This window comes from Eptesicus fuscus, chromosome 5 (genome assembly GCF_027574615.1).
Source record: "Eptesicus fuscus isolate TK198812 chromosome 5, DD_ASM_mEF_20220401, whole genome shotgun sequence".
Lineage (NCBI taxonomy): Eukaryota > Metazoa > Chordata > Mammalia > Chiroptera > Vespertilionidae > Eptesicus > Eptesicus fuscus.
This window is the reverse complement of record NC_072477.1, coordinates 64226015-64249453: the sequence shown is the minus strand read 5'-3', so window position 1 is coordinate 64249453 and position 23439 is coordinate 64226015. Positions and strand designations below refer to the sequence as shown.

The 23439-nt window shown below is 39.0% G+C and overlaps 1 protein-coding gene across 1 annotated transcript in view; it reads right to left on the bottom strand.

Moving 5' to 3' along the window:
- The window catches only part of UBR1 (ubiquitin protein ligase E3 component n-recognin 1), a 141880-nt gene that overhangs the window by 88114 nt on the left and 30327 nt on the right, over positions 1-23439 (bottom strand). Inside the window, exons 5-14 of the mRNA XM_008143048.3 lie at positions 21886-22016; positions 19460-19598; positions 18212-18274; positions 17760-17883; positions 17367-17474; positions 16649-16737; positions 13649-13747; positions 12612-12769; positions 4553-4652; positions 3679-3807 (exon numbers count right to left, since the gene is read on the bottom strand). Of these exons, the coding sequence (XP_008141270.2) occupies positions 3679-3807; positions 4553-4652; positions 12612-12769; positions 13649-13747; positions 16649-16737; positions 17367-17474; positions 17760-17883; positions 18212-18274; positions 19460-19598; positions 21886-22016 (1140 nt within the window). The remainder of the gene's footprint in view (positions 1-3678; positions 3808-4552; positions 4653-12611; positions 12770-13648; positions 13748-16648; positions 16738-17366; positions 17475-17759; positions 17884-18211; positions 18275-19459; positions 19599-21885; positions 22017-23439) is intronic.

The following is a 23439-nucleotide window of genomic DNA, read 5'->3' as shown; positions in this document are numbered from 1 at the left end:
AAATAAATCCCAAATACCAGGGCCTCTGCTTGGGTTGCCAGGGGGGCATGGCCAGCCTGCAAACCACCACAGGCCCCTCGCCCAGGCCACCCCACGCCCGAAGGGAACCCCCACCCATATCCGGGACACCCTTCAGGGCAAAACAGCTGGCTCCCACCCGTGCACCAGGCCTCTACCTATCTAATAAAAGAGTAATAGGCAAATTGACCATCACTCCAACACACAAGATGGCTGCCCCCATGTGGACACAAGATGGCCACCACAAGATGGCCAGCAGGGGAGGGCAGTTGGGAGGGACCAGGCCTGCAAGAGAGGGCAGTTGGGGGTGATCAAGCCTGCAGGGGAGGGCAGTTAGGGGTGACCAAGCCGGCAGAGGAGGGAAGTTGGGGGCAACCAGGCCTGCAGGGAAGGGCAGTTGGGGGGGACCCAGGCCTGCAGGGAAGGGCAGTTGGGGGGGACCCAGGCCTGCAGGGGAGGGCAGTTAGGGGCAAACAGGCTGGCAGGGGAGCAGTTAGGCATCAATCAGGCTGGCAGGGGAGTGGTTAGGGGGTGATCAGGCTGGCAGGCAGAAGCGGTTAGGGGCAATCAGGAAGGCAGGCAGGCAAGCAGTTGGGAGCCAGCAGTCCTGGATTGTGAGAGGTATGTCCGACTGCCCTCGAGGGGTCCCAGATTGGAGATGGTGCAGGCTGGGCTGAGGGACACCCCCCCTCCCCGTGCACGAATTTTGTGCACCGGGCCTCTAGTTATCAAATAAATTTTGGGACTATCCCTCTTAGAAATTAGCAAATTAATTAACCCTTTGCACTCGCTTGCTTTTTTCTCGAGCTGCTATCGATGCTAACCGTGTCGAGTCACACTCGACATCCGAGTGCAAAACATTAAAGAGTTTGAGAAGTTCAAGCCCTGGCTGGGTAGCTCAGTTGGTTAGAACATCATCCCAATATACCAAGGTAGTGCGTCTAATCCCTGGTGAGGGCACATACAAAAATCAACCAATGATCCTGGCCGGTATGGCTCAGTTGGTTGGGCATTATCCCGTGTACCAGGAGGTTTGATTCTCAGTCAAGGGCACATGCCAGGGTTGCAGGCTCAATCCCCAGCAGATCTATGTTGCACTACCACATGGATGTTCTCTCTCCCTTCCTCTCTCTCTAAAAATCAATATTCTTTTTTAAAAAAATCAACCGATGAATGCATAAATAAATGGAACAACAAATAGATCTCTTTCTCTCTCTTTAAAATCAATAAATTAAAAAAAAAAATTTCCAGTGGCTTAAAAAATTCCTGTTTGAATTTGTTCAACCTAGCATTTCCCAATCTTATGTGAGCACAGAACTATTTTTCTTTAAATATAATTTTAAAAAAATATATGTTTTTTATTGATTTCAGAGAGGAAGGGAGAGGGAGAACGAGATAGAAACATCAAGGATGAGAGATAATCATTGATTGGCTGCCTCCTGCATGCCTCTTACTGGGGATCAAGCCCACAACCCTGACATGTGCCTTTGACTGGAAGCAAACCCGGGACCCTTCAGTCCAAAGGCCAATGCTCTGTCCACTCAGCCAAACCAGCTAGGTCACACAGAACTTTTTTACCATCAAAAATATCTGTTAGCAATTTAACACAGAGAATGCAGTAGCTCTTGAGATTTCCCATATAAATGAATGTATGAATCATAGCGTTATTTATGGAACAAGAGCAGTCAAGAAGAGAACATGCAAGTTGTAAGTAGAAGGAAATGATGACACATCAATTTTTTATCTTCTAAATTTGAAATAAGTGTAAGACCTAAGCAGGAATGTCTTACACACAAACAGAAATTATATTATAGCTTGAAAGAGTCATTTATATGAAGTTTTATTGTGGTGGTAGAAATAAAAAAAAGACTATTGGGAAAGGTCTCATTTAAATGGGCAGTGAATAGAAATATTAGGATAATGTAGATTTGTAAAAATTAGAGGGAAAGAACCTTTCAAAAAGGTTAAGGTACTCAACAGAAAACGATGCTATAGACATTTTAAGGAAGATGGAGCCTTAGAAAAGTCCTCTGAATTTGGTTAAAAAGATCCTTTGAAATTTTTTCAAAAAGCAATTCCTGTCCTTTGGTAAAGGCAGAAGCCAGACTCTAAAGAGCAACAATAGTAGACATAAATGACTTCAGAAGGCTGAACAGATATCAAGATAAACAACAGACATTTTGACCTCATCTCCAAGAATTATGCATGCCCTCCATAAGACTGAGAAGAGCCAAAAATATGTTCTGTGACTAGCTGCTGAACAATATCTCCTGTCATTGTTCTATAAAGCTACTGTGCTGGCCCTAGCCAGTTTGGCCCAGTGGATAGAGTGTCGGCCTGTGGATTGAAGGATCCCAGGTTCGATTCCAGTCAAGGGCACATGCCTGGGTTGCAGACTCGATCCCCAGTGAGGGGCATGCAGGAGGCAGTTGATTAATGATTCTCTCCATTATTGATGTTTCTGTCTCTCTCTCCTCCATTTCTCTCTGAAATCAATAAAAATATATATATTTTTAAAAAGCTGCTGTGCTGGATTAATGTCTTTTGTGTCTATCACTAACTGGTGGTGGAGCAGAAAAGGAAAAAAGAGAGCTAGAATACAGTTTACAGAGGTAGCAAAGACAAGTAAGGGGATTTTTTAAAAAATATATATTTTACTGATTTTTTTTACAGAGAGGAAGGGAGAGGGATAGAGAGTTAGAAACATCGATGAGAGAGAAACATCAATCAGCTGCCTCCTGCACACCCCCGACTGGGGATGTGCCCGCAACCAAGGTACATACCCTTGACCGGAACCGAACCTGCGACCCTTTAGTCCGCAGGTGGATGGATGGTCTATCCACTGAGCCAAACCGGCCAGGGCAGTAAGGGGACTTTTTTTTTATTGTTGTTTTTAAGGATATGTGTTTATAGGCAGATGAATGAAAGAGTGGGAAATACCAGAGGAGACAACCGAGGAATCAAACTCCAGAATGAAGTAATATAGGTTGGGACAAAAAGCCTTGGTAGAGACATTAGTTTTAGAAAGAGATGAAAAGAAAGAGACCAATAGTGAAGCTACAAACTTAGTCGGTGAATAGACTGGTGAGAGATAGAAACTGAAGAAAATGAAAGAATTTGACTCAGATGTCAATTTTCTCAGAACAGAAATAAATGAGCTCTTACTTCCAAAAGAGAATCTGTGGTAGGCTTATTGTCTAAAAGAGGGTTATGGTCTAAAATTATTGCTTAAGGAAATATATTAGTCCTATATTTTGAAATTAATTTTCTTACTGGTTTAACACATGTAATAAAGTACTTAACTGAATGAATAGCCACCCTTCTCCATTGTTGGAATATTTAAAAGTCTGTGTTATATGGTCCCAATTTCCATATTATTTATATTCATGTCCAAGGAAATACATACATACATAAATGTGTGTTGTGTTTTTTTTCAAACCCACTATTTCTAAGGTAAATGAAACTACCATGGAGAACACGTTTTAATAAGTGTGAGAAACTGAATTTTCTTCCTAAATTTTAATAAGACAAAATCAAATATATAAGAAACTACTTAAGTAAACTTTACATCAATGAAGTTGCAATATAAAACTAAACTATAATATCCACTAGAGCATTTAAAAAGACACTGCTCCTACTAACAATAACAATTTTACTTACATCACAAGCACACCACTCTTGGAACATGAGTAAAATATTCTTCAATTGCATCTGTATGGCAATGGCAGCCTCCCAGTCAGGATCCACTTCTATATGTTGTCCAACCTGTCTTCTAATTTCTTCCATTCCCTGCAAGAATAAAGTGATTAACATGTATATGTATATGTATATGTATATGTATATGTATATGTATATGTGTATGTGTATGTGTATGTGTATGTGTATGTGTATATATATATATATCCTCTTTTTCACTCCTCTACTAGCAAAATATAGAATTATCAGGATTCATATTCATATACTAGTATGCATAGCTTTTTGTTGTTGTTAATCCTCATCTGAGGATATTTTTACCATTGACTTATAGAGATAGTGAAAGGGAGGGAGGATGAGGGAGGTGGAAGAGAGAGAGGGAAACATTGATGTGAGGAAGACACTCTTGGGCCCTTGACCAGGAACTGAAGCTGCAACCTTTCAGTGGGCAGGCTGATGCTCTAAACAGTAAGCGACACTGGCCATCGCCATATGTGCATAGCTTTTTTAACATGGCTATTATACTAGGTCAGAATGCATAGATTCAAATCTCAGCTCAGTCACTTATTTCTAAGCTTCAATTCCCTTATCTATAAAAAGAGAGATAATAATAGTAACTACCTCATAAGATTGCTATGAGGTTCAAAGAGATAATGCATGTAAAGTGCTTACTATAGTATCACATAAAGCAGGATCAGTGAGGCAGTGTTTGCATTTTATTTCTAGTTTGCTAGATATATTCTTCCTGAAATAAAACCCAATATTTGCTAAAAAATATTAAAGACTCAGATTAAATTTTTGAAATAAATTTATCTTACTGGTGTACAAATCTGTACCATACCTGCATACAGGTAAGAATCTTCAAAAAAGATCGAAAACCTTCAAGGAATTGCATTTTTAATCTTTCTGTCCATACGGTGGGCTTGCTGATTAGGATATACCTATAATATTGAGACAAAGAAATACTTCACTTCCATATTTTGAGATAGTTTAAGGTACTCAGGGTTATAAACAATGTTGATTCATCAAAATTATGTATTATAATTTCTTACAATTAAAAGCTCTGGGCAGAGCTAGAATTATTCCAGCAAAATGTGAATGCTCCAGAAGAGACAGATGTCAAAGCTAAGCCTGACTTCTCCACTCAAAAGTTAGTTCTGATTAAATGAACCCAGAAGCAACTTAGCCTATCACAGTTGGATAACTACAGTACAGATTTTTTACGATTATTTATACCCTTCACCCAAAAGGCAAGTAAAAATCGCCTTCAGCCTCAAAATGCATGTCAAAACTGCATGTGCAGAATACATGCTGTTGGTGCAGACAAATAATTTCAGAATATTTTGTAAACTATAAAATACTTATTGTACTAAAATTACACACTTTCCCCCTCCCCGCAAAAGACATGCAGTCATGAGAATTACAGAAAATTCACAACACATATAGTAGTTTGGTCTAAGAAGATTTAACAACTTTGTTGTTGCTAAGTGTGTTATGACTAGAGATTTGTGAACATCTGCACTGGTTCTCCAAAGCTATTTATTCTTACGACCTGATTTCAGACAATAAATACACTACAGTTGGGGGTAGGGGGAGTCAGGATATTTGGAACTGGTTTCATATCCAATGAAAACAATGTTTATTGGGAAATGACTTCTCAGGAAGGAATTTAGCAATTATAAAAATTATTTTGCACTCTGTCAATCCAAATCAATTCCTGTTAAATATCACACATTGGGAACACAAACATGAACAAGACACCCTGTCCTTGAGGTCCTTAGTGTACTGGGGAAAATAGATATGGATAGTGGACACTGCAATACAATGTTAAGCACTCAAAACAAAAACAAAATAAAATACAAAGGAAGTAAAGTAGGAACATAGAAGGCAACAAAGATAGGAAAAATATTTTTTTACTTTGTAAAGATAGTAAGAATTGTAGTTTAATTTTCCCTTTCTCTAGATATCTATTAATATGTTAAAAATATAATCATATACTAATAACCTTTCTAAATCTTCCTTCCTCCCTCCCTCCCTTTCTCTTTCTCTTTCTCTCTCTCTCTCTCTCTCTCTCTCTCTTCCTTCCTTCCTTCCTTCCTTCCTTCCTTCCTTCCTTCCTTCCTTCCTTCCTTCCTTCCTTCCTTCCTTCCTTCCTTCCTTCCTTCCTTCCTTCCTTCCAAGGCTCACTGGAGGAGTGAGGATATTTTTTCCATTGACTTTTTAGAGACAGTGGAAGGCAGGAGGAGAGGGGGAGAGAGAAACATCCACTTGAGAGACACATCAATTGGTTGCCTCCTGCTTGCGCTCCAACCAGGGCTGGGAATTAAACCCACAACCCTTTGGTGGGTGGTCCAATGCTCTAACCATTGAGAAAAACTGGCCAGGGCTCTAAATCTTTTTTAAAAATCTTTATTGTTGAGAGTATTACAGATGTCCCCTCCCCCTCTCCCCTGCCAACTGTAAAGGTGAAAAAGACTAAAGTTTATGATCTCACAGTGAATAAATGACATCAAAGTTTGCTTGTTTTCTAAAAGTATGGTATACAAACAAAAAGCATCAGCATTATCTGGGTATTCTTTAGAAATGCAGACTCTTAGGCTCTAGTCAGACCTAGTGAACGAAACTCTGCATTTTAACAAGCTCCCCAACTGATTTGTATTCATATTAAAATTTGAGAAGCACTGTTCTAGAGAATTTATATTTCCAGTTTTTAGTAACCTCGCATAGTTCATGCCTAGCAGACCTAGCAAGTAGAGAAGATGAGAGGGATAAGAAGAGAGAAAAGAATAATGAAGGAAAGGAAAAGAAAAGGAGTCTGAAGATAAAAATAGGTGGCAAAAGCAGTGGAAGAAGAAAAGGGAAGGATGGGAGAGTAAGGGGGTGATTTGGTTTGAGAGTCGACTATCCTTTTTAGAAACAGGAACAAGTTGCAGGGGTGAGGAATGTCTGGCCCATGGGCCATTATTATAAGGCCCTCGAAATCATGTGGTCTGGCCTTGCCAAGGCATTAGGGGTGAGTTAATTATATATCTGACCAAATATAGCAGGCTAATTTTTAAGCTGATAAATTTGTATGGCCCGTGAATGATGTTATAAATATTCAAATGGCCCTTGGCAGAACAAAGATTCTCCATCCTTGGGTTAAAGTAACAAAAGGGTAATATTTGCTTAATAGAACTAAAGTTCATCGGCTTCTCTTTTCTAAGTTTCATTTTCACAATGATTAGCAACTTGGAAACAAAGTATCCCACCAAATACCCCCAGAGAGTGAATGAGAAATGAAACTAAATTAATAGAGGTTTATTATTTAAAATGATCACGGTATAGACCTAGCCAGTTTGGCTCAGTGGATAGAGCATCAGCCTGCGGACTGAAGGGTCCCAGGTTCAATTCCAGTCAAGGGCACATACCTCAGTTGCAGGTTCACTCCCTGGCCCCTGTGTTTCTCTCTCTCTTGTCTCTCCCCCTCCCTTCCACTCTCTCTAAAAATCAATAGAAAAATATCCTCAAGTGAGTATTAACAAAAACGCAAAACACAAAAAACAATAAAGTAAAATAAAATGATCCCAGTATAACAATCCCTTCCTTCTACTATGCAGACCTCAGAGTACTGTGTTCATTTCTTCACAACTAGCTTAAATGGTATACATTCAACTAGAACCAGTTCAGTAGAGAAGGACAATAATGTAGAAGGAATTTTAAATATGAAAAGTGTACAGCTAAGGAAACTAATGAAACTCAACCAGTGAAGACTTGGCAGATATGCCTGCTATCTTTAAGTTAAATGAGAACTGAAGTTCTGAATGGACAAAGGGAAACATAGAACTACAGAAGGAAAGCAACAAAAAGACAGAGTTCAACATAAAATAATGAACTTCTAATAGCTGGACAAGGCTACTCAATGGTTGGACTACACTGGTTTGAGAGAATGAAAATTTTCTGAGGCAGACTTAACAGAGCTTCTACTAGTACTAACAAATATTAAATGCTACAGTCAGATTAGTAGCATATATGGTAAGTCTATGGAGAGCTACAAATTCTGGAAGAATTTAGACTTTATTCTGGAAACAAAAGACATTAAATATTTGTGGTTATTTCTGATTTAAAAGCTGGGTTCAGAAAGAAGTGGTGAATAAATAAATCTATGGGGAAAGAGTAAAAATAAGATATGACAGCAAAATTTCTACCAAGAATGACTGAGAAAATGGGACTCAATAGCTATTTGTTAAATGAAGGGTATATCTGATTGATGTTTTAGGCTAAGTTTCAGAGAAAGTTTTATTGATATTTATTTTGTGAGGCTAAAAGATGAAGTGAAAAGAATCTGAGTTATAGAGATAAACAGTGCTGGGCTCAGATCCAAGGTCTGCTACTTACTAGCTCTGTGACCTTAGGCAAATAATTATAATCTAAAAATAAAATCACCTAGCTTATGAGAATATTGCAAGAATAAAACAAGGTGAAATAAGTTAAGCTCCTTAGCACATTACAGTTACTAAAAAAGAACAGAAGCCAGGCTGGTGTGGCTCAATGGTTGAGTGCTGACCTATGAACCAGGAAGTCATGGTTCAATTCCTGGTCAGGACACATGCCCGGTTGTGGGCTCCGTCCCCAGTGTAGGAGATAGCCTATCAATGATTCTCTCTCATCATTGATGTTTTTAGCTCTGTCCCTCTCCCTTCCTCTCTGAAATAAAAAAAAAATATTTTTTAAAAAGAACAGAGGACACTTGTGAGAGTGAGTTAAAGAGAAACCTAGAACCGTATCTGTTGAACAGGTGCTCAAAATATGTTCACTTTTCCTTTTCCTTGTCATCAGAGATATCTCTATTTAGGTAAGGATGTAGAAGAGAACTTGTAAGCATCAAAAGAGTGTGAAAACTTTAAAGTTGCCTTCAAAATCAGGATCTCTTGAAGTTATGCAGGGATGTGCTGACTCTAAATTATTCACCATAGAGAGTAACTACAGAGATCCATAAAATAAAATATGATGAGACAATGATGTGATAATGCATCTCTTCTCTGGATATAAAAATAACTCAGTTACAAGAGTACTTCACAGTAATGAGAGCCACGGTAAAGAGAATGTTCCTGTACAGTAGACCAAAAAATGATGAATACACTAATTTAACACTGGTAACTATAAGCACTCCATTGGAGTTTTTGTATATTTTTTGTTTGTTTTGCCTAATACATAATTTATGCAGGATTTGTGAATCACAATAGCTAAATGGTGACTCAATACTGAATTCTTCCACCATCTCTACTTGTCCTGAAGATGTGATAACATAATCATTTACTGAACTTTAAAGATTTATATGTCATAATCATATTTAGAAATTGAGGAATTTGAAAAGGTCTGGAAGCATTTTCCTCAGTAATATCAAGGATCCAAGGCATACTTCCAGAAATCTTTCAAATGTATTTTTTAAATAGATTCAACTATTTCTAGGTTGGTTTGGAAGTCTATTTGTTTCCATCTCTCTATACCCTATATGGTCACTAGAAGAAGTGGACAAAATTTGATTATTCCCCCTCGGGACTAGAAATAATTATGTCATGGAGTCCTTCATTTTATTTTTTTTAATATATTTTATTGATTTTTTACAGAGATGAAGAGAGAGGGATAGAGAGCTAGAAACATCATTGAGAGAGAAACATCGATCAGCTGCCTCCTGCACACCCCCCCACTGGGGATGTGCCCGCAACCAAGGCACATGCCCTTGACCGGAATCAAACCTGGGACCCTTGAGTCCGCAGGCCGCCGCTCTGTCCACTGAGCCAAACCGGTTTCAGCGCAGAGTCCTTCATTTTAAATAGCAAACTAGAGGGAGAAACCAAGATGGCGGCATAGGTAAACACCTAAACTGCTGCCTTGCACAGCAATATCAAAACTACAACTAAAAGACAAAACAGACACCATCCAGAACCACAGGAAAGCTGGCTGAGTGGAAATTCTACAACTAGAAGGAAGGAGGAAAGCACATTAAGACTCAGAGGAGCTGCAAAAGGCTGAGGTACAGAGGCGCGCGCGTGGAGAGGACGGGCGGCTGACTGCATGGGCGCGGCTGGCTTTCTAAAGCAGGAGGGAGACAGAAGCTCCCAACTGCGCTGAACTCCAGTCCCGGGCGAGACTGTGGGAACCCAAACTCATTCGGGGGGAATCTGGACTGTCAGGAAAAGAGAAAGCACACTGAGACTCAGGGGAGCTGCGGAAGGCAGAGGTCCGAAGGCACGCGCATGCAGAGAGGATTGACTGCTGAGTGCATGGGTAGTTGAGTGTGCGGCTGGCTTTCTAAAGTGGGAGGGAGAGGGAAGCTCCTGACTGCACTGAACTCTAGTTCCGGGTGAGTTTCTGGGAACCCAGACACATTTGGGGAGAAACTGGACTGTCTGGCAGCAGGCGAAACTCAAGGGTGGCTTTCTCTCAGAGGTGTTTGCAGCGATTACCGAGCACCCTGAGACCCAGGGCCCTCATAGTACAGGGCTGACGGGAAGCCAAGGCTGTCTGCTCCACCCTGAGACTCTGCCCCATCCAAGCTAAGCATAGAGGCTTTTGCAACTCTTCTCCCATAAGGGTGTCTACAGCACAGAAGTTCTCCCAGCGTAGACACAGCTGATCCTCACAGCCAATTGTCCTGGAGGTCAATTCCTCCCAGTGATACCAACAACAATCAAGACTTAAATACAACAAAGACTTAAAGTCCACAAAGGGGTGCACCAAAAGTGTCCACCTCAGGTAACTAGGGGAGGCTGAGCCACTGGGCCATATACAACACCTACCACACAAAGCTACTCTACCAACTCAGGGAAGCAGCAAAAATGCGGAGACAAAGAAACAGATCACAAATGAAAGAAATGGAGGAAAGCAAATGACTGGATATAGAGTTCAAAACCACGGTTATAAGATTTTTCAAGAATTTCCTAGAAAAGGCCGATAAATTTAGCGAGACCCTCGAGGATATGAAAAAGGACCAACTAGAAATTAAACATACACTGACTGAAATAAAAAATATTATACAGAGACCTAACAGCAGACTAGAGGACCGCAAGAATCAAGTCAAAGATTTGAAATACAAGAAGCAAAAATCACCCAACCGGGAAAGCAAAAAGAAAAAAGAATCCAAAAATTTGAAGATAGTGTAAGGAGCCTCTGGGACAACCTCAAGCGTACCAACATCAGAATTATGGGGGTGCCAGAAGAAGAGAGAGAGCAAGATACTGAAAACCTATTTGAAGAAATAATGACTGAAAACTTCCCCCACCTGGTGAAAGAAATAGACTTACAAGTCCAGGAAGCGCACAGAACCCCAAACAAAAGGAATCCAAAGAGGACCACACCAAGACACATCATAATTAAAATGCCAAGAGCAAAAGACAAAGAGAGAATATTAAAAGCAGCAAGAGAAAAACAGTTAATTACCTACAAGGGAGCACCCATACTATTGTCAGGTGATTTCTCAACAGAAACTATGCAGGCCAGATGGGAGTGGCAATAAATATTCAAAGTGATGAATAGCAAGAACCTACAACCAAGATTACTCTATCCAGCAAAGCTATCATTCAGAATTGAAGGTCAGATAAAGAGCTTCACAGATAAGAAAAAGCTAAAGGAGTTCATCACCACCAAAACAGTATTATATGAAATGCTGAAAGGTATTCATTCTTTAAGAAGAGGAAAAAGAAGAAAAAAGTAAAGATAAAAATTATGAACAACAAATACATGTCTATGAACAAGTGAATCTAAAAATCAAGAGAATAAAAAAATCTGATGAACAGAATAAACTGGTGAATAGAATAGAATCAGGGGCATAGAAAGGGAGTGGACTGAGAATTCTCGGGGGGAAAAGGGTATGGGGGGTGCGGGAAGAGACTGGACAAAAATCGTACACCTATGGATGAGGACAGTGGTGGGGAGGTAAGGGCAGAGGGTGGGGTGGGAACCAGGTGGAGGGGAGCTATGGGGGAAAAAAAGAGGAACAATTGTAATAATCTGAACAATAAAGATTTATTAAATTTAAAAAAAATAGCAAACTAAGTGAAATATATTTTATCTTAATATAGTCTTAAAAGAAAGGAATTTTTGAAGTTTATGACTTATTGAGTAGTTGATATTACAACCCTTATAATATTCACCATTTATTTCTAAAATAAATTTCCTTTTAGGTCCAACATTCCCAAGATTTATCATATGATTTCTATTTTAGTTTAAAAAGAAACTCTCAACTTTCTTCAAGGAGAAAAACTTAAGAAACCACTGATGAATATCAATAACTTGGTTACATGTATGAAAAAGGGAGTTAAAAAGAAATTCACGCCCTAACCAGTTTGGCTCAGTGGATAGAGCATTGGCCTGCAGAATGAAGGGTCCCAGGTTCAAATCCAGTCAAAGGCATATACCTTGGTTGCGGGCACATCCCCAATAGGGGGTGTGCAGGAGGCAGCTGATCAATGTTTCTCTCTCATTGATATTTCTAACTCTCTATCCCTCTCCCTTCCTCTCTGTAAAAAATCAATAAAATATATTAAATAATAATAAAAAAATAAAAAGAAATTCATACCAATTAGATCATCTGAAACTATGCCTGAAGAGACTATACAAGAAGGACAGAACCAAAGTACAGAAGTGGAACTGAGTGGAAGGCATAGTAATTATGATGGAGATTCATTTAGTGACCCTAAGTTACTGTGACAGGCCCCTTCTTTATTAACTTGGTTTTAACTCTATAAGAAGCCTTCACTTAAAACATTTATTGACATGAGACAGTAAGAGTTCTTTTTACTTCTCATTATAAAGTGAATCTTAGGTAACCAAAAGCATCAGAGGTTTATTTACAAGGCAGAACAAATAAGCACAGTGTGTTTAATAAGTACCCTCACCTTTTGACTCGACCAACTTACTTTAGATCACATATAACAGCATATACTCTTCCCAATTTGTCCTGGCTATAACCCTGGAAGTTGAATTTGTTGTTCCTATCCAAGTACTCAGGCAAAACTTCTAGCAAAGTTTCAGTAATGACCGAAATAACATTCTGCTCTTCAATAAGATGTCGAGCCTGCAGAATATTTCAAATATTGTCTTTAGTATTAACTTATTTGCTTGGTCAGTGAGTCATTTTTAATATGTTTACTGAACATCAAACACAATCCTTAGTCTCACAGAACAGCAATTTCTGAGAAGCTATTTTCTAAAAGTAAAAAATTCCCTATTCCTCAATAACTAGAAAACACCTGTCTGGACACCTCAAATCCATTACTAAGATTATTTATATAATGCTTACCATAGGCAATCACACAACGAGCAAAAATAGAACAATCATAGATATACTTCATAACTTCTATCACATTATTATTTATTATGGCACATCTCCCTAACTCCCAGTCCACTATCTCTTCCCATCCTTTTCTCTGGACTTTGAAATGGGAAAGTATAGTTAGCCAAACTGTCCAAAAGAAATAGGAAAAAAAGTAGTACAAAAAGAAAGCAGAATCCTCCACTCTCCTCCCAGGTCTAAACAGCACTATATCTCCCACAATGCTGGAGTCATACCCTACACCTGCTTTATCTTAATCTATCCACTCACCCCAATAACTAAAGGACAACAACAAAAAAGCAAAAGAAAAAAAAAATTGGTATTGAAAAGGCATTGCTCCTAAGTTACTCTTAAAACTGAGAAATAAACTCTAGAATTCACATGTAAGGATCAGGACTTTAAGACAAAGGCAGTGCCATCATTCCCACTTCACAAGTTACCTTGTCTTGGATACCATTAATATATTATTCACATGCAGATACCACATATTATTCAATTTTCCAGATGAAATTAGCTCAATATAATGATTTTGACATTGTTTTGAATCAACACTAAGCAAAATTCTTAAAAAACACAACAAGTTTTACTTAGAAAGATTGCAAAGAAGTTATTAATACATACCAGAGTAGGAACAGTAAACATTTGAACTGACAGTGCAGTTACAGAAATACTTCTGTCATGATCATCACTGATATATTCTTTCTGCAGCTGTTTATAATACTGAAAGATATAATAAGTGGAGAATCAATTAAAAATGACTACTGAAAACTTAAAAATCCCAATTTTAACAGCTGCTGCAAATCTGTTTCTATATATAAGATGACAAATATTATAATTCCTATTTCTTGATGGGAGATTATATGGTCAACAAAAATATATTAGAAAGAAAATAATGAACGAGACCAAACATGAATTCAACTGCACCATCTCACAGAGTTGGAAGTGAGAACGATAAAAAAAAAAAAAAAAAGCAGCCCTTTCTGGTATGACAAGGTGGTTAGAGCATCAGCCCACTCACCAAAGGGTCATAGGTTTAATTCCTGGTCAAGTATTCAATCCCCAGGGCATGTGCAAGAGGCATCCAATCGATGTGTCTCTCTCATATCTCTCCTTCCCCTCCCACCCTCCCTCCTACTCTCTCCAAAAATCAATGGAAAAAACATCTTCTGGTGAGGCTTAAAATAAATAAATAAATAAATGTTAAAAACAAACAAACAACAAAATGCACAAAACACACAAACACAGGTAAAAAATCACAGAGGACTGCAATGGGGCAGTATATCCTTCCTCCAAATAAGATCTGGGACAGTCGCTAGCAAATTCTATCCCAATGGTATAGGGCAGTGGTCAGCAAACCGTGGCTCGCGAGCCACATGCGGCTCTTTGGCCCCTTGAGTGTGGCTCTTCCACAAAATACCACGTGCAGGCGCGCACGTACAGTGCGATTGAAACTTCATGGCCTATGCGCAGAAGTTGGTTTTCGGCCTGGGCGAGTCTATTTTGAAGAAGTAGCGTTAGAACACTCAAGGGGCCAAAGAGCCACATGTGGCTCCCGAGCCGCGGTTTGCCGACCACTGGTATAGGGCATGGGCTATATTCCAAGTACTTATAAACTGATATGAACCAGAAAACTAATCAATTAGATTGATTCAATCTAGCCTTAAACAGAATGGATGCTGGCTGTACTTAATTTCTTATCCCTACTGGTGCATACCAGCTGAAAATAAACCCTGATATACTGGGAGACCAAAAATAATAATACATTCAGTCATGTATCAAGCATAGTGTTAGATCCTTGATCTACATATTTAATTTTATCCATTAGAATTCCCATAGATTTTAAGAGGTACCCATTGCATACAAAAAATATCATCTTAGTAAAGAGAACTGATTTTGTATAAGAAAATAATTTCCTTTCAGATTACACATATAATTCAATATTGTATCTCTAAAGAATTTTAGAAGAATAGAGTTGACAACCTGAGTTGTCATCACCTTTCAAGAAACCAAATGTCTTAGTTACTTTTAACAATCTACTTCTAAAATTCAGGGATTGAGGAATCTTACCCTACAGTATCATTTGCCTTTAACAATCATTATTTCACTTACTGCTTCCAGTTCTATCCTGGGTCCTACCTCTGCCCTGTTTTAAGTTTTACAGAACTGCCTGCAATTCAATATCAGAGGAACCTAACTAGAATTTATTGGATACCTTACATAAGGCAAAACAGAACTCTTGCCCACATAATTCCTGCCTCCCTTTAGCATTTTTAAAAAATATCCTTATATGCAAATGGTCATTACGCACTCACACCGTCACGACTGACACACCTCAACAGTGGGATGAGAGGAATGGGGATCAGCCAGGCACAAATGAGCTCGTGAGAGAGGAATGGGGACCAGTCAGGCTACAGCCTGGGAAAGGAACAAACCGCCTGCCCTGCGGTCCCAGGCGCCAGGAGCTGTGCCTGCAGCCTGGGAGAGGGACAAGCCACACACCCCGCGGTCCCAGGCGCCAGTGGCTGGGGCTGAGGCCCGGGAGAGGAACAAGCCACCCGCCCTGTGGTCCCGGGTGCCAGTGGCTGTGCCTGCGCCTGCAGCCCAGGAGAGGGACAAGCCACACGCCCCGCGATCCTGGGCATTTGTGGCTGCGGCCCAGGCGAAGCCACCCACCCATGGTCCCCTGCGGCTGCGGCCGGCCCGGGGGGAAGGGAAGCCCGGGTCCTGGGGGCCTGCAACCGGCTGGAGGAGGGAATCCTGGGTCCTAAGTGTGGGGTGAGGCAGAGGCAGTTAGGGGTGATCAGGATGGTAGGGGAGCAGTTAGGGGCGATCAGGCATGCAGGCAGAGGTGGTTAGGGCGATCAGGCAGGCAGGCAGGCAGAGGGGTTAGGGGCGATCAGGCAGGCAGGCAGGCGAGCAGTTAGGAGCCAGCGGTCCCGGATTGTGAGAAGCAGTCGGACATCCTCCGAGGGGTCCTGGATTGGAGAGGGTGCAGGCCGGGCTGAGGGACCACCCCCCCCCCCCCGCACCCCACCGTGCATGAATTTCATGCACTGGGCCTCTAGGATATATATATATATTTTTAATTTATTTCAGAGAGGAAGGAACAGGGAGAAATAGAAACATGAATGATGAGAGAGAATCATTGATTGGCTGTCTCCTGCACACCCCCTACTTGGGATCGAGCCTGTAATCTGGGCATGAGCCCTTGACTAGAATCGAACCTGGGACCCTTACATCTGGAGGCTGATGCTCCATCCACTGAGCCAAACTGGCCAGGGCACTTTAGTATTCTTATATGTTCCTTTTCCCTGCTATGACTTTCAACTAGTCACTTCTATTCTTATTATATTAACAGGCAAATGATTAGGAAGGCTGAATGAACGTGATAACTTTCTATTGTTCTGTCTCAGCAAATAATAGGTCATTTTCCACCTTTCTCCTCTCCCAGACTACTGTTTCCATACTATCAAATGTGAAAATAAAAAAATGTTTGACAAAAAAAAATGAATCATAAAATTAAATTCTGGATTCATAATTATCCCCTTTGTTTCTATTACTTCATTTATAAAAATATTTTCTATTTCTACTTATTGATATCTATTTATAAAGAGCAATTACCTTTACAAATTCCATAGCAAAGAATTTTTTGTATTCCATCTCCATAAAAAAACTGCTGAAGATCAATTCGTGAAGGATCTTACGGGCACCTATAAATCATTTTTGGGGGAAGTGGGGTAGTATCACCAAAGGCAAAAAAAACATTCCAGCTATTAGAAGTGGCAAAATATAAAATTATTTCACATGCTAGTAGACCTCAAGGACTCAAATATGAGTAGCATTTATCACATTAATGTTTAATAGGTAGAATTTTAAATATATACATATATGGCCCTTTTCCTCTTTTTCTGTAGTCTTCTCACTACTTTATCTTACTTCATTCTACCTCTCCCAACATTTCTCCATTCTTTTTTATTCTATTTCACTCAAAACTACTCTTACTCTTTATTCTTCCCTTTTCCATCCCCTTTAGCCTTTTTCTCTTACCTTTCACTTTTTGTTCTTTGTTTAGATTTATAAAAATGAATATTAGTACAGCTTTAATAATGGCCCTACATACATATACATACTTCTTTTACTGATCCTGATTAAGTGAAAAAAGGCAGTATCCCCGAGTTTTAACACAGAAGAATACATATTGATTGGTTGATCTTACCTTAACATTTATCTTATAAATCAATATCATTGATATTAGTAAACAAAAGAGATCATAGCTCCATTTTAAGGTCATAATCTTCCTTTGCTTCATAGCAAACAGCATAAGCAAAGATCCACCTACCTTTATAAAGCTTTGCATCCCAAAGCATTAACCTGCTTATGAGACAGGGATTCTCAGAGCCAGGTTCTTCTCTAAGGCATGCTTGGCAAAAGATCTGTCTAAAATCACCTACAAAAAAAAGCCATCACATAATATTTACTCTTATAACATTTCTCCCAAAAGTATGTTTCCTATAGCATGTGAAAAAAATTAACATTAATCTTCAAACATTTGATAACAAGGACAATTCTGTCAACATCATAGAATCAAGAGCCAATATAATATTCTTTACAGTACTTGAAATGCATTTCTGAAAATTAATCAAAATATATTTTAAAAGATTTTATTTTATACTTAATATTTTTAATTTGTAGCTATTTAAAAAAACAACACAGTATTAGACGATATGCTTACTTGAATAGCTCATAATTTTGTTCATCCAGGAGCCAAGACGTAAAGCAAATTTTTGATGAGCCATAACTTCAGAGTGTAATACTTCTACATGAAGTGGATGTTGAGAGACATTTTCTGAATGACTCTACAAATAAAAGGAATATAAAAAAATCCTAGTTTTAAAAGTTTTGTTTTAACTAAGTAATCTATTCTTTAACTCTTTGCACTCGCTTGCTTTTTTCTCGATTCCTTTATTCTAATGCTAACCGTGTTGAGTCACGCTCGACATCCGAGTGCAAAAGGTTAAAAAAGAAATTACATGACCATTGCAGTTCAAAATCTCTGAGTCCAAATGCATCAACCCTATCTTTACTTAGGAAGCAAAACCCATTTCAAAAAGATAGTTGTTTTACTTGGGTTCTTATAATACGCATTCCTCTTACGTTCTCTTTGTCCCTAATTCAGAAAATTACCTTTATATCTTCCTTTGCTTCCTGGCAAGCAGCAAAAGCACCAGCTTTAACAGCCCGACGACCCTAATTATAGACAAACATGAGAATTAAATAGCAGAATGACAATCCCAATCAATTAGTAATATAGAGCCCAAAAACCTAATGAGTTCTTAATTATTAATCATTTGTCGACTGCCTAAAAGTTAAAAGATGAAAGATAATCACAAATGTTTAACACCTTTGGGTGGTTCCAGAACTTTTAATACCACTAGTAGAGAATTTCTATACTTTAGGATTTTAGATTTCCTGCCTAGCAAGATGTCATTTCTTTACTTTTTGTAGTGTACTCTATTTCCGTCTGATAATAATAACTGTGGTTTACTAAACTCCTGCTATATGCTTTAAATACTTCTCATGCATAGCTCCAGCTGGTTTGGGTCAGTGGAGAACAATGGCTGGCAGACTGAAGGGTCCCAGGTTTGATTTCAGTCAAGAACACATGCCTGGGTTGTGGGCTTGATCCCCAGAAGGGAACGTGCAGGAAGCAGCCAATAGATTCTCTCATGACTAATGTTTCTTATCTCTCTACCCCCCTCCCTTCCTCTCTGAAATCAATAAAATAAATAAATAAATAAATAAATAAATACTTCTCCTGAATAAACTCGAAGTTCTTCAGCATGTGTTGCATAACACACTTAAGGTCCACTAGTGGGTTAGAGGTGTGGCCAGAACGTTGTTTCCTCAAGCCCTAGAATCACTACACTAATTACTAATGCCATGCTGCTTCTTTCACTATATTACACTCCTCTCTACGGCAGGATAGTGTTAGTCTTTCTATATACCTGAGGAACTCATTGCTTTGGATGGAAATGAAATAAAAACTGAGCCATAAATCAATATTATTCTAAAAATCGTTTTAATGAATGTTAAAACCTCAGAAATGATCCACTTCTAATAATTCACACATTTATTCATTCATTCAACAAAAATTAGAGACTGAAGTTGAGCCAACATTCTTTACTCTTTGCCAAATACATTCAGCCACCTTTCTAATTACTTAGACTAAAAGAGGAAAGTTATAATTATCTACAACTATGATACACAAGTAGAAAAGTCAAGTTTTAACCAGTCTGTGTAGGATATAAGAAATGGGTGAAGAAGATGGTTGTACCTAACACGATACTAAAGCACTTGGCAAGGGCTCAGTCAACACCTAACTTCCAGGAACTGATATAAGACAGTACAATAATTCAAATGAAGCTCACAAACCTCTTTGTCTATGGCAGTGGTATGCAACTGGGCCTCTGCAAGCTCACAATCAAGAGCTCTTTGTAGACTGTATATGACATGGTCATATGAATGGTGTTCATCATTAAAAAGGACACAATAGTATCTTTCATTTTTCTCCCTGTTTAAAAAATAAGATAAGCATTCAGATATTGCAACAAATAAACAAAGGAAAATATGAAAAATACGCTAAAATAATATATGACATCTGTACCAAAGCAGCATTGTGTAAGTTCTTACATATGAGAAAGTACCACTATAATACTCATATAGGAAATTATTTTACGTAGTACAGTACTGTGGAATTTTAAAAACCCTAATAAAAGTATTACCTTTTCCAAGACTTTTCCCCAACTTTTTTTTTATCACTTCTAGATACAGATGATTACTGTCAGTTTATTTATTTTTTTACTTTCTTAAAATATATTTTTATTGATTTCAGAGAAGAAGGGAGAGGGAGAGATAGAAACATCAATGAGACAGAATCATTGATTGGCTGCTTCTTGCACGCCCACTCCTGGAGACCAAGCTTGCAACCCGGGCATGTGCTCTGACTGGGAATCTAACCATGACCTCCTGGTTCACCGGTCGATGTTCAACCACTGAGCCATCATGGCTGGGTGTAGATTATTATTGTCAGTTTAGTGGCAGGAACACAATGAAAGAGGAAGGGAGAGGGTTAAGGTTAGGGTTAGGGTTAGGGTTAGGGTTATTATGACCCTGGCTCTTTATTATATAGATTATATAGATGCTTTACAATGTGCTCAATTATTGATCCTCATAACTCTAAGAGGAAGATTTTCTTGGGTCTCTTATAGCTTAGGATATGGAAGCTCAAAAGGATTTCTTCATGGTCACAATGCCAATAAGCAGTGAGGATAGAACTCAGGTCTGTGAATCTGAAGTCCAATGAAGCCTCCATATACATCCACACTCAAACAACTCTCTCTTTTTAGGCAGGCAGATTGTTAACTAGTATTTTGTTGACCAACATAATTCTTAAACGGGTTTAACTGATGATATCACATATTTGAAATTAAAACCTTTGTGGACATAATCTCTGATGACCTGCACTTTCCCTAGCAGTTTATGGGCCCAGCAAGAGGAAAACAGTATGTTTATTGTCTTTATAAACTTAAATTCTTAATTTTCTCTCCTAAAATAAAACAAACCATAAAACCTAGTAAATTCAAAGAAGAAGAATAGATTTGTGATTAGATTTACCCACAAGGCCCAAATTATATCTTCATATCAGGTCTAGAATTCCCCTTTGCATTTGTAAGTTAAGAGCAAATATTATATTCTCAGAAAACTTATTTATGGCTATTCCTGGAATTCCTGGATTTGGGGCTTAAAGATGTTAAATATCTACAACTGAAATAATCCTAGATACCAAAGAACAGGGAAAAGGGCCAATTCCTAATTCCTGCCATCAAACTTTTTTTTTTATTGTTGTTGTTGTTGTTGTTTTTAAAATACATTTTATTGATTTTTTACAGAGAGGAAGGGAAAGAGATAGTTAGAAACATCAATGAGAGAGAAACATCGATCAGCTGCCTCCTGCACACCTCCTACTGGGGATGTGCCTGCAACCAAGGTACATGCCCTTGACCGGAATCAAACCTGGGACCTTTCAGTCCGCTGGCAGATGCTCTATCCACTGAGCCAAACCGGTTAGGGCTGTTGTTTGTTTTTTAACAAACAACCTGAGGAACACACTGAGAGAGGAAGGGAGAGGGAGAGAGAACACACTGAGGAACAAACTGAGAGAGGAAAAGAGAGGGAGAGAGAGAAACATCAATCAATGATAGGAGAGAGTCACTGACTGGCTACCTCCTGCACTCCCCCTACTGGGAATTGAGCCCACAATCTGGGCATGTGCCCTGACTGAGAATCGAACCATGACCTCCAGGTTCATGGGTTGATACTCAACCACTGAGCCACACTGGCCGGGCCATCAAACATTTTTTAATCTTAAAGACCTGGGCTAAAGGGAGAGACACTGTGCCCAAGTCCCTACCTTTGTTCACAAACCTGCTAGAAGCCTGGAAGTTGGTCCAGGCCAGTATCAAACTGGGCAACTTACTTCCCTACTGGGATAGTGGCTGCTAGGAACTTAGAAAATCATTTAGAACACGACCCCACAAATAGTTGTGTTTGTTTGTTTGTTTTTCGTAAAGGTCAGAAGTTCCTGACTAGGCTCTTCTTTTTGGCTTAACTTCTGTTAACGCCTAGCAGAACATCTCATATAAAGGGACATTTTGGAAGTATTCCCAAAAGATAATTCTCTATAAAATTTGCATAATGGTAATAAGTTAAGCAGTAAATAACAAAAACATTTTCCAACACTTACTTTGCAATATAAATAACAATAACTAAAACTTACAGCTTTTGAAAAATTTTCCCACCTTATTTGGAGTTCAGAAGGCAGTTCTTTTTCCTCTTCCCATATAGTCATTTCTACAATGTATTTTATCACTGAAGGGAACATTTTCCTGGCTTGGGCAATTACCTCCTCATTCAGCGAACAACGTAAATTCTGTAAGCAGAGAAAAACACACTACCAACATCGTATACAAATAAAATGGATAAAGAAGATACTGTTATTAATTTATAATAATTATGTATATTTATTTTTTAAATATTTTTAAATTTATATTCTTTTTTTCTTAGAGAAACGAAGAGGGAGAGAAAGAGAAAAACATCAATGAAAGCAAAACGTCAATTAGCTAGCTGCCTCCTGCATGCCCCTTACTGGGGATTGAGCCCAAAACCTGGGCATGTGCCCTGACTGGGAATTGAACCTGCAACTTTTCAGTGCATGGGATGATACCAAACAAGTGAGCCATACCATCCAGGGCTATAATAATCTATAATAATAAAAGTGTAATATGCTAATTAAACCGGACAGCCGAACAACCTTCTAGACGTCCTTCTGGATGACTTTCCGGACAAAGCCGGGACTGGGAGGGCCGAGCCCCTTGCATGAATTTCGTGCATCAGTCCTCTAGTTATTTTAATAAGTTCATTACACCATCCTCCAGGAATAAAATCGAGTTGACCTCAAGAAAGTTGCTATTCATATCAGTTTAGTTGAACTCGTTGTGTCCAAGTCGGTGCTACAGATAATAGAAAGGAAGGAGACAGGACCATGTCCTCTTCCCCCTCTTTTAGTGATGCTCTATCATATGAATGTTCTCTGCCTTTCTGAGTAGACTAACTATGATAATATCAGAGAACTACTGGTTAGCCCTTATAAGTTACAAAAATCTTTCTCACACCCTGGCCAGTGTGGCTCAGTTGGGCATCATTCCATGCACCAAAAGGTTGATGGTTCAATTTCTGGTCAGGGTATATGCCTGGGTTGTAGGCTTGATCTCCAGTGGGGGGCATGCAGGAGACAGAACGATGTTACATCAAGATTTCTTTTCTCCCTTCCTTTCCCTTCCTCTCTCTCTAAAAATTGATAAACTATTCTTAAAAAAAATTTTTTTCTCATAATTTAAACTGATTCCCATAGCCACTCTGTAAGAAAGGCAGAGAATTAATGACATTTAAAGGATAAGGAACCTATCCAAGGTCAAAGAGCCTGTAAATAGTAGAAGCAAGACTAAACCCTGGGTCTTTTGACTCTCATAAAAAACTTTTTATTACAGAACATCACCTCCTTAATAAAACGCTTGTTCAAACCAATCAGCTAAAAAAATGCATCCAGCCGAAACCGGTTTGGCTCAATGGATAGAGCGTCGGTCTGCGGACTGAAAGGTCCCAGGTTCGATTCCGGTCAAGGGCATGTACATTGGCTGCGGGCACATCCCTGGTAGGGGGTGTGCAGGAGGCAGCTGGTCGATGATTCTCTCTCATCGATGTTTCTAGCTCTCTATCCCTCTCCCTTCCTCTCTGTAAAAAATCAATAAAATATATCTTTTTTTAAAAATTAAAAATAAAAATTAAAAATAAAA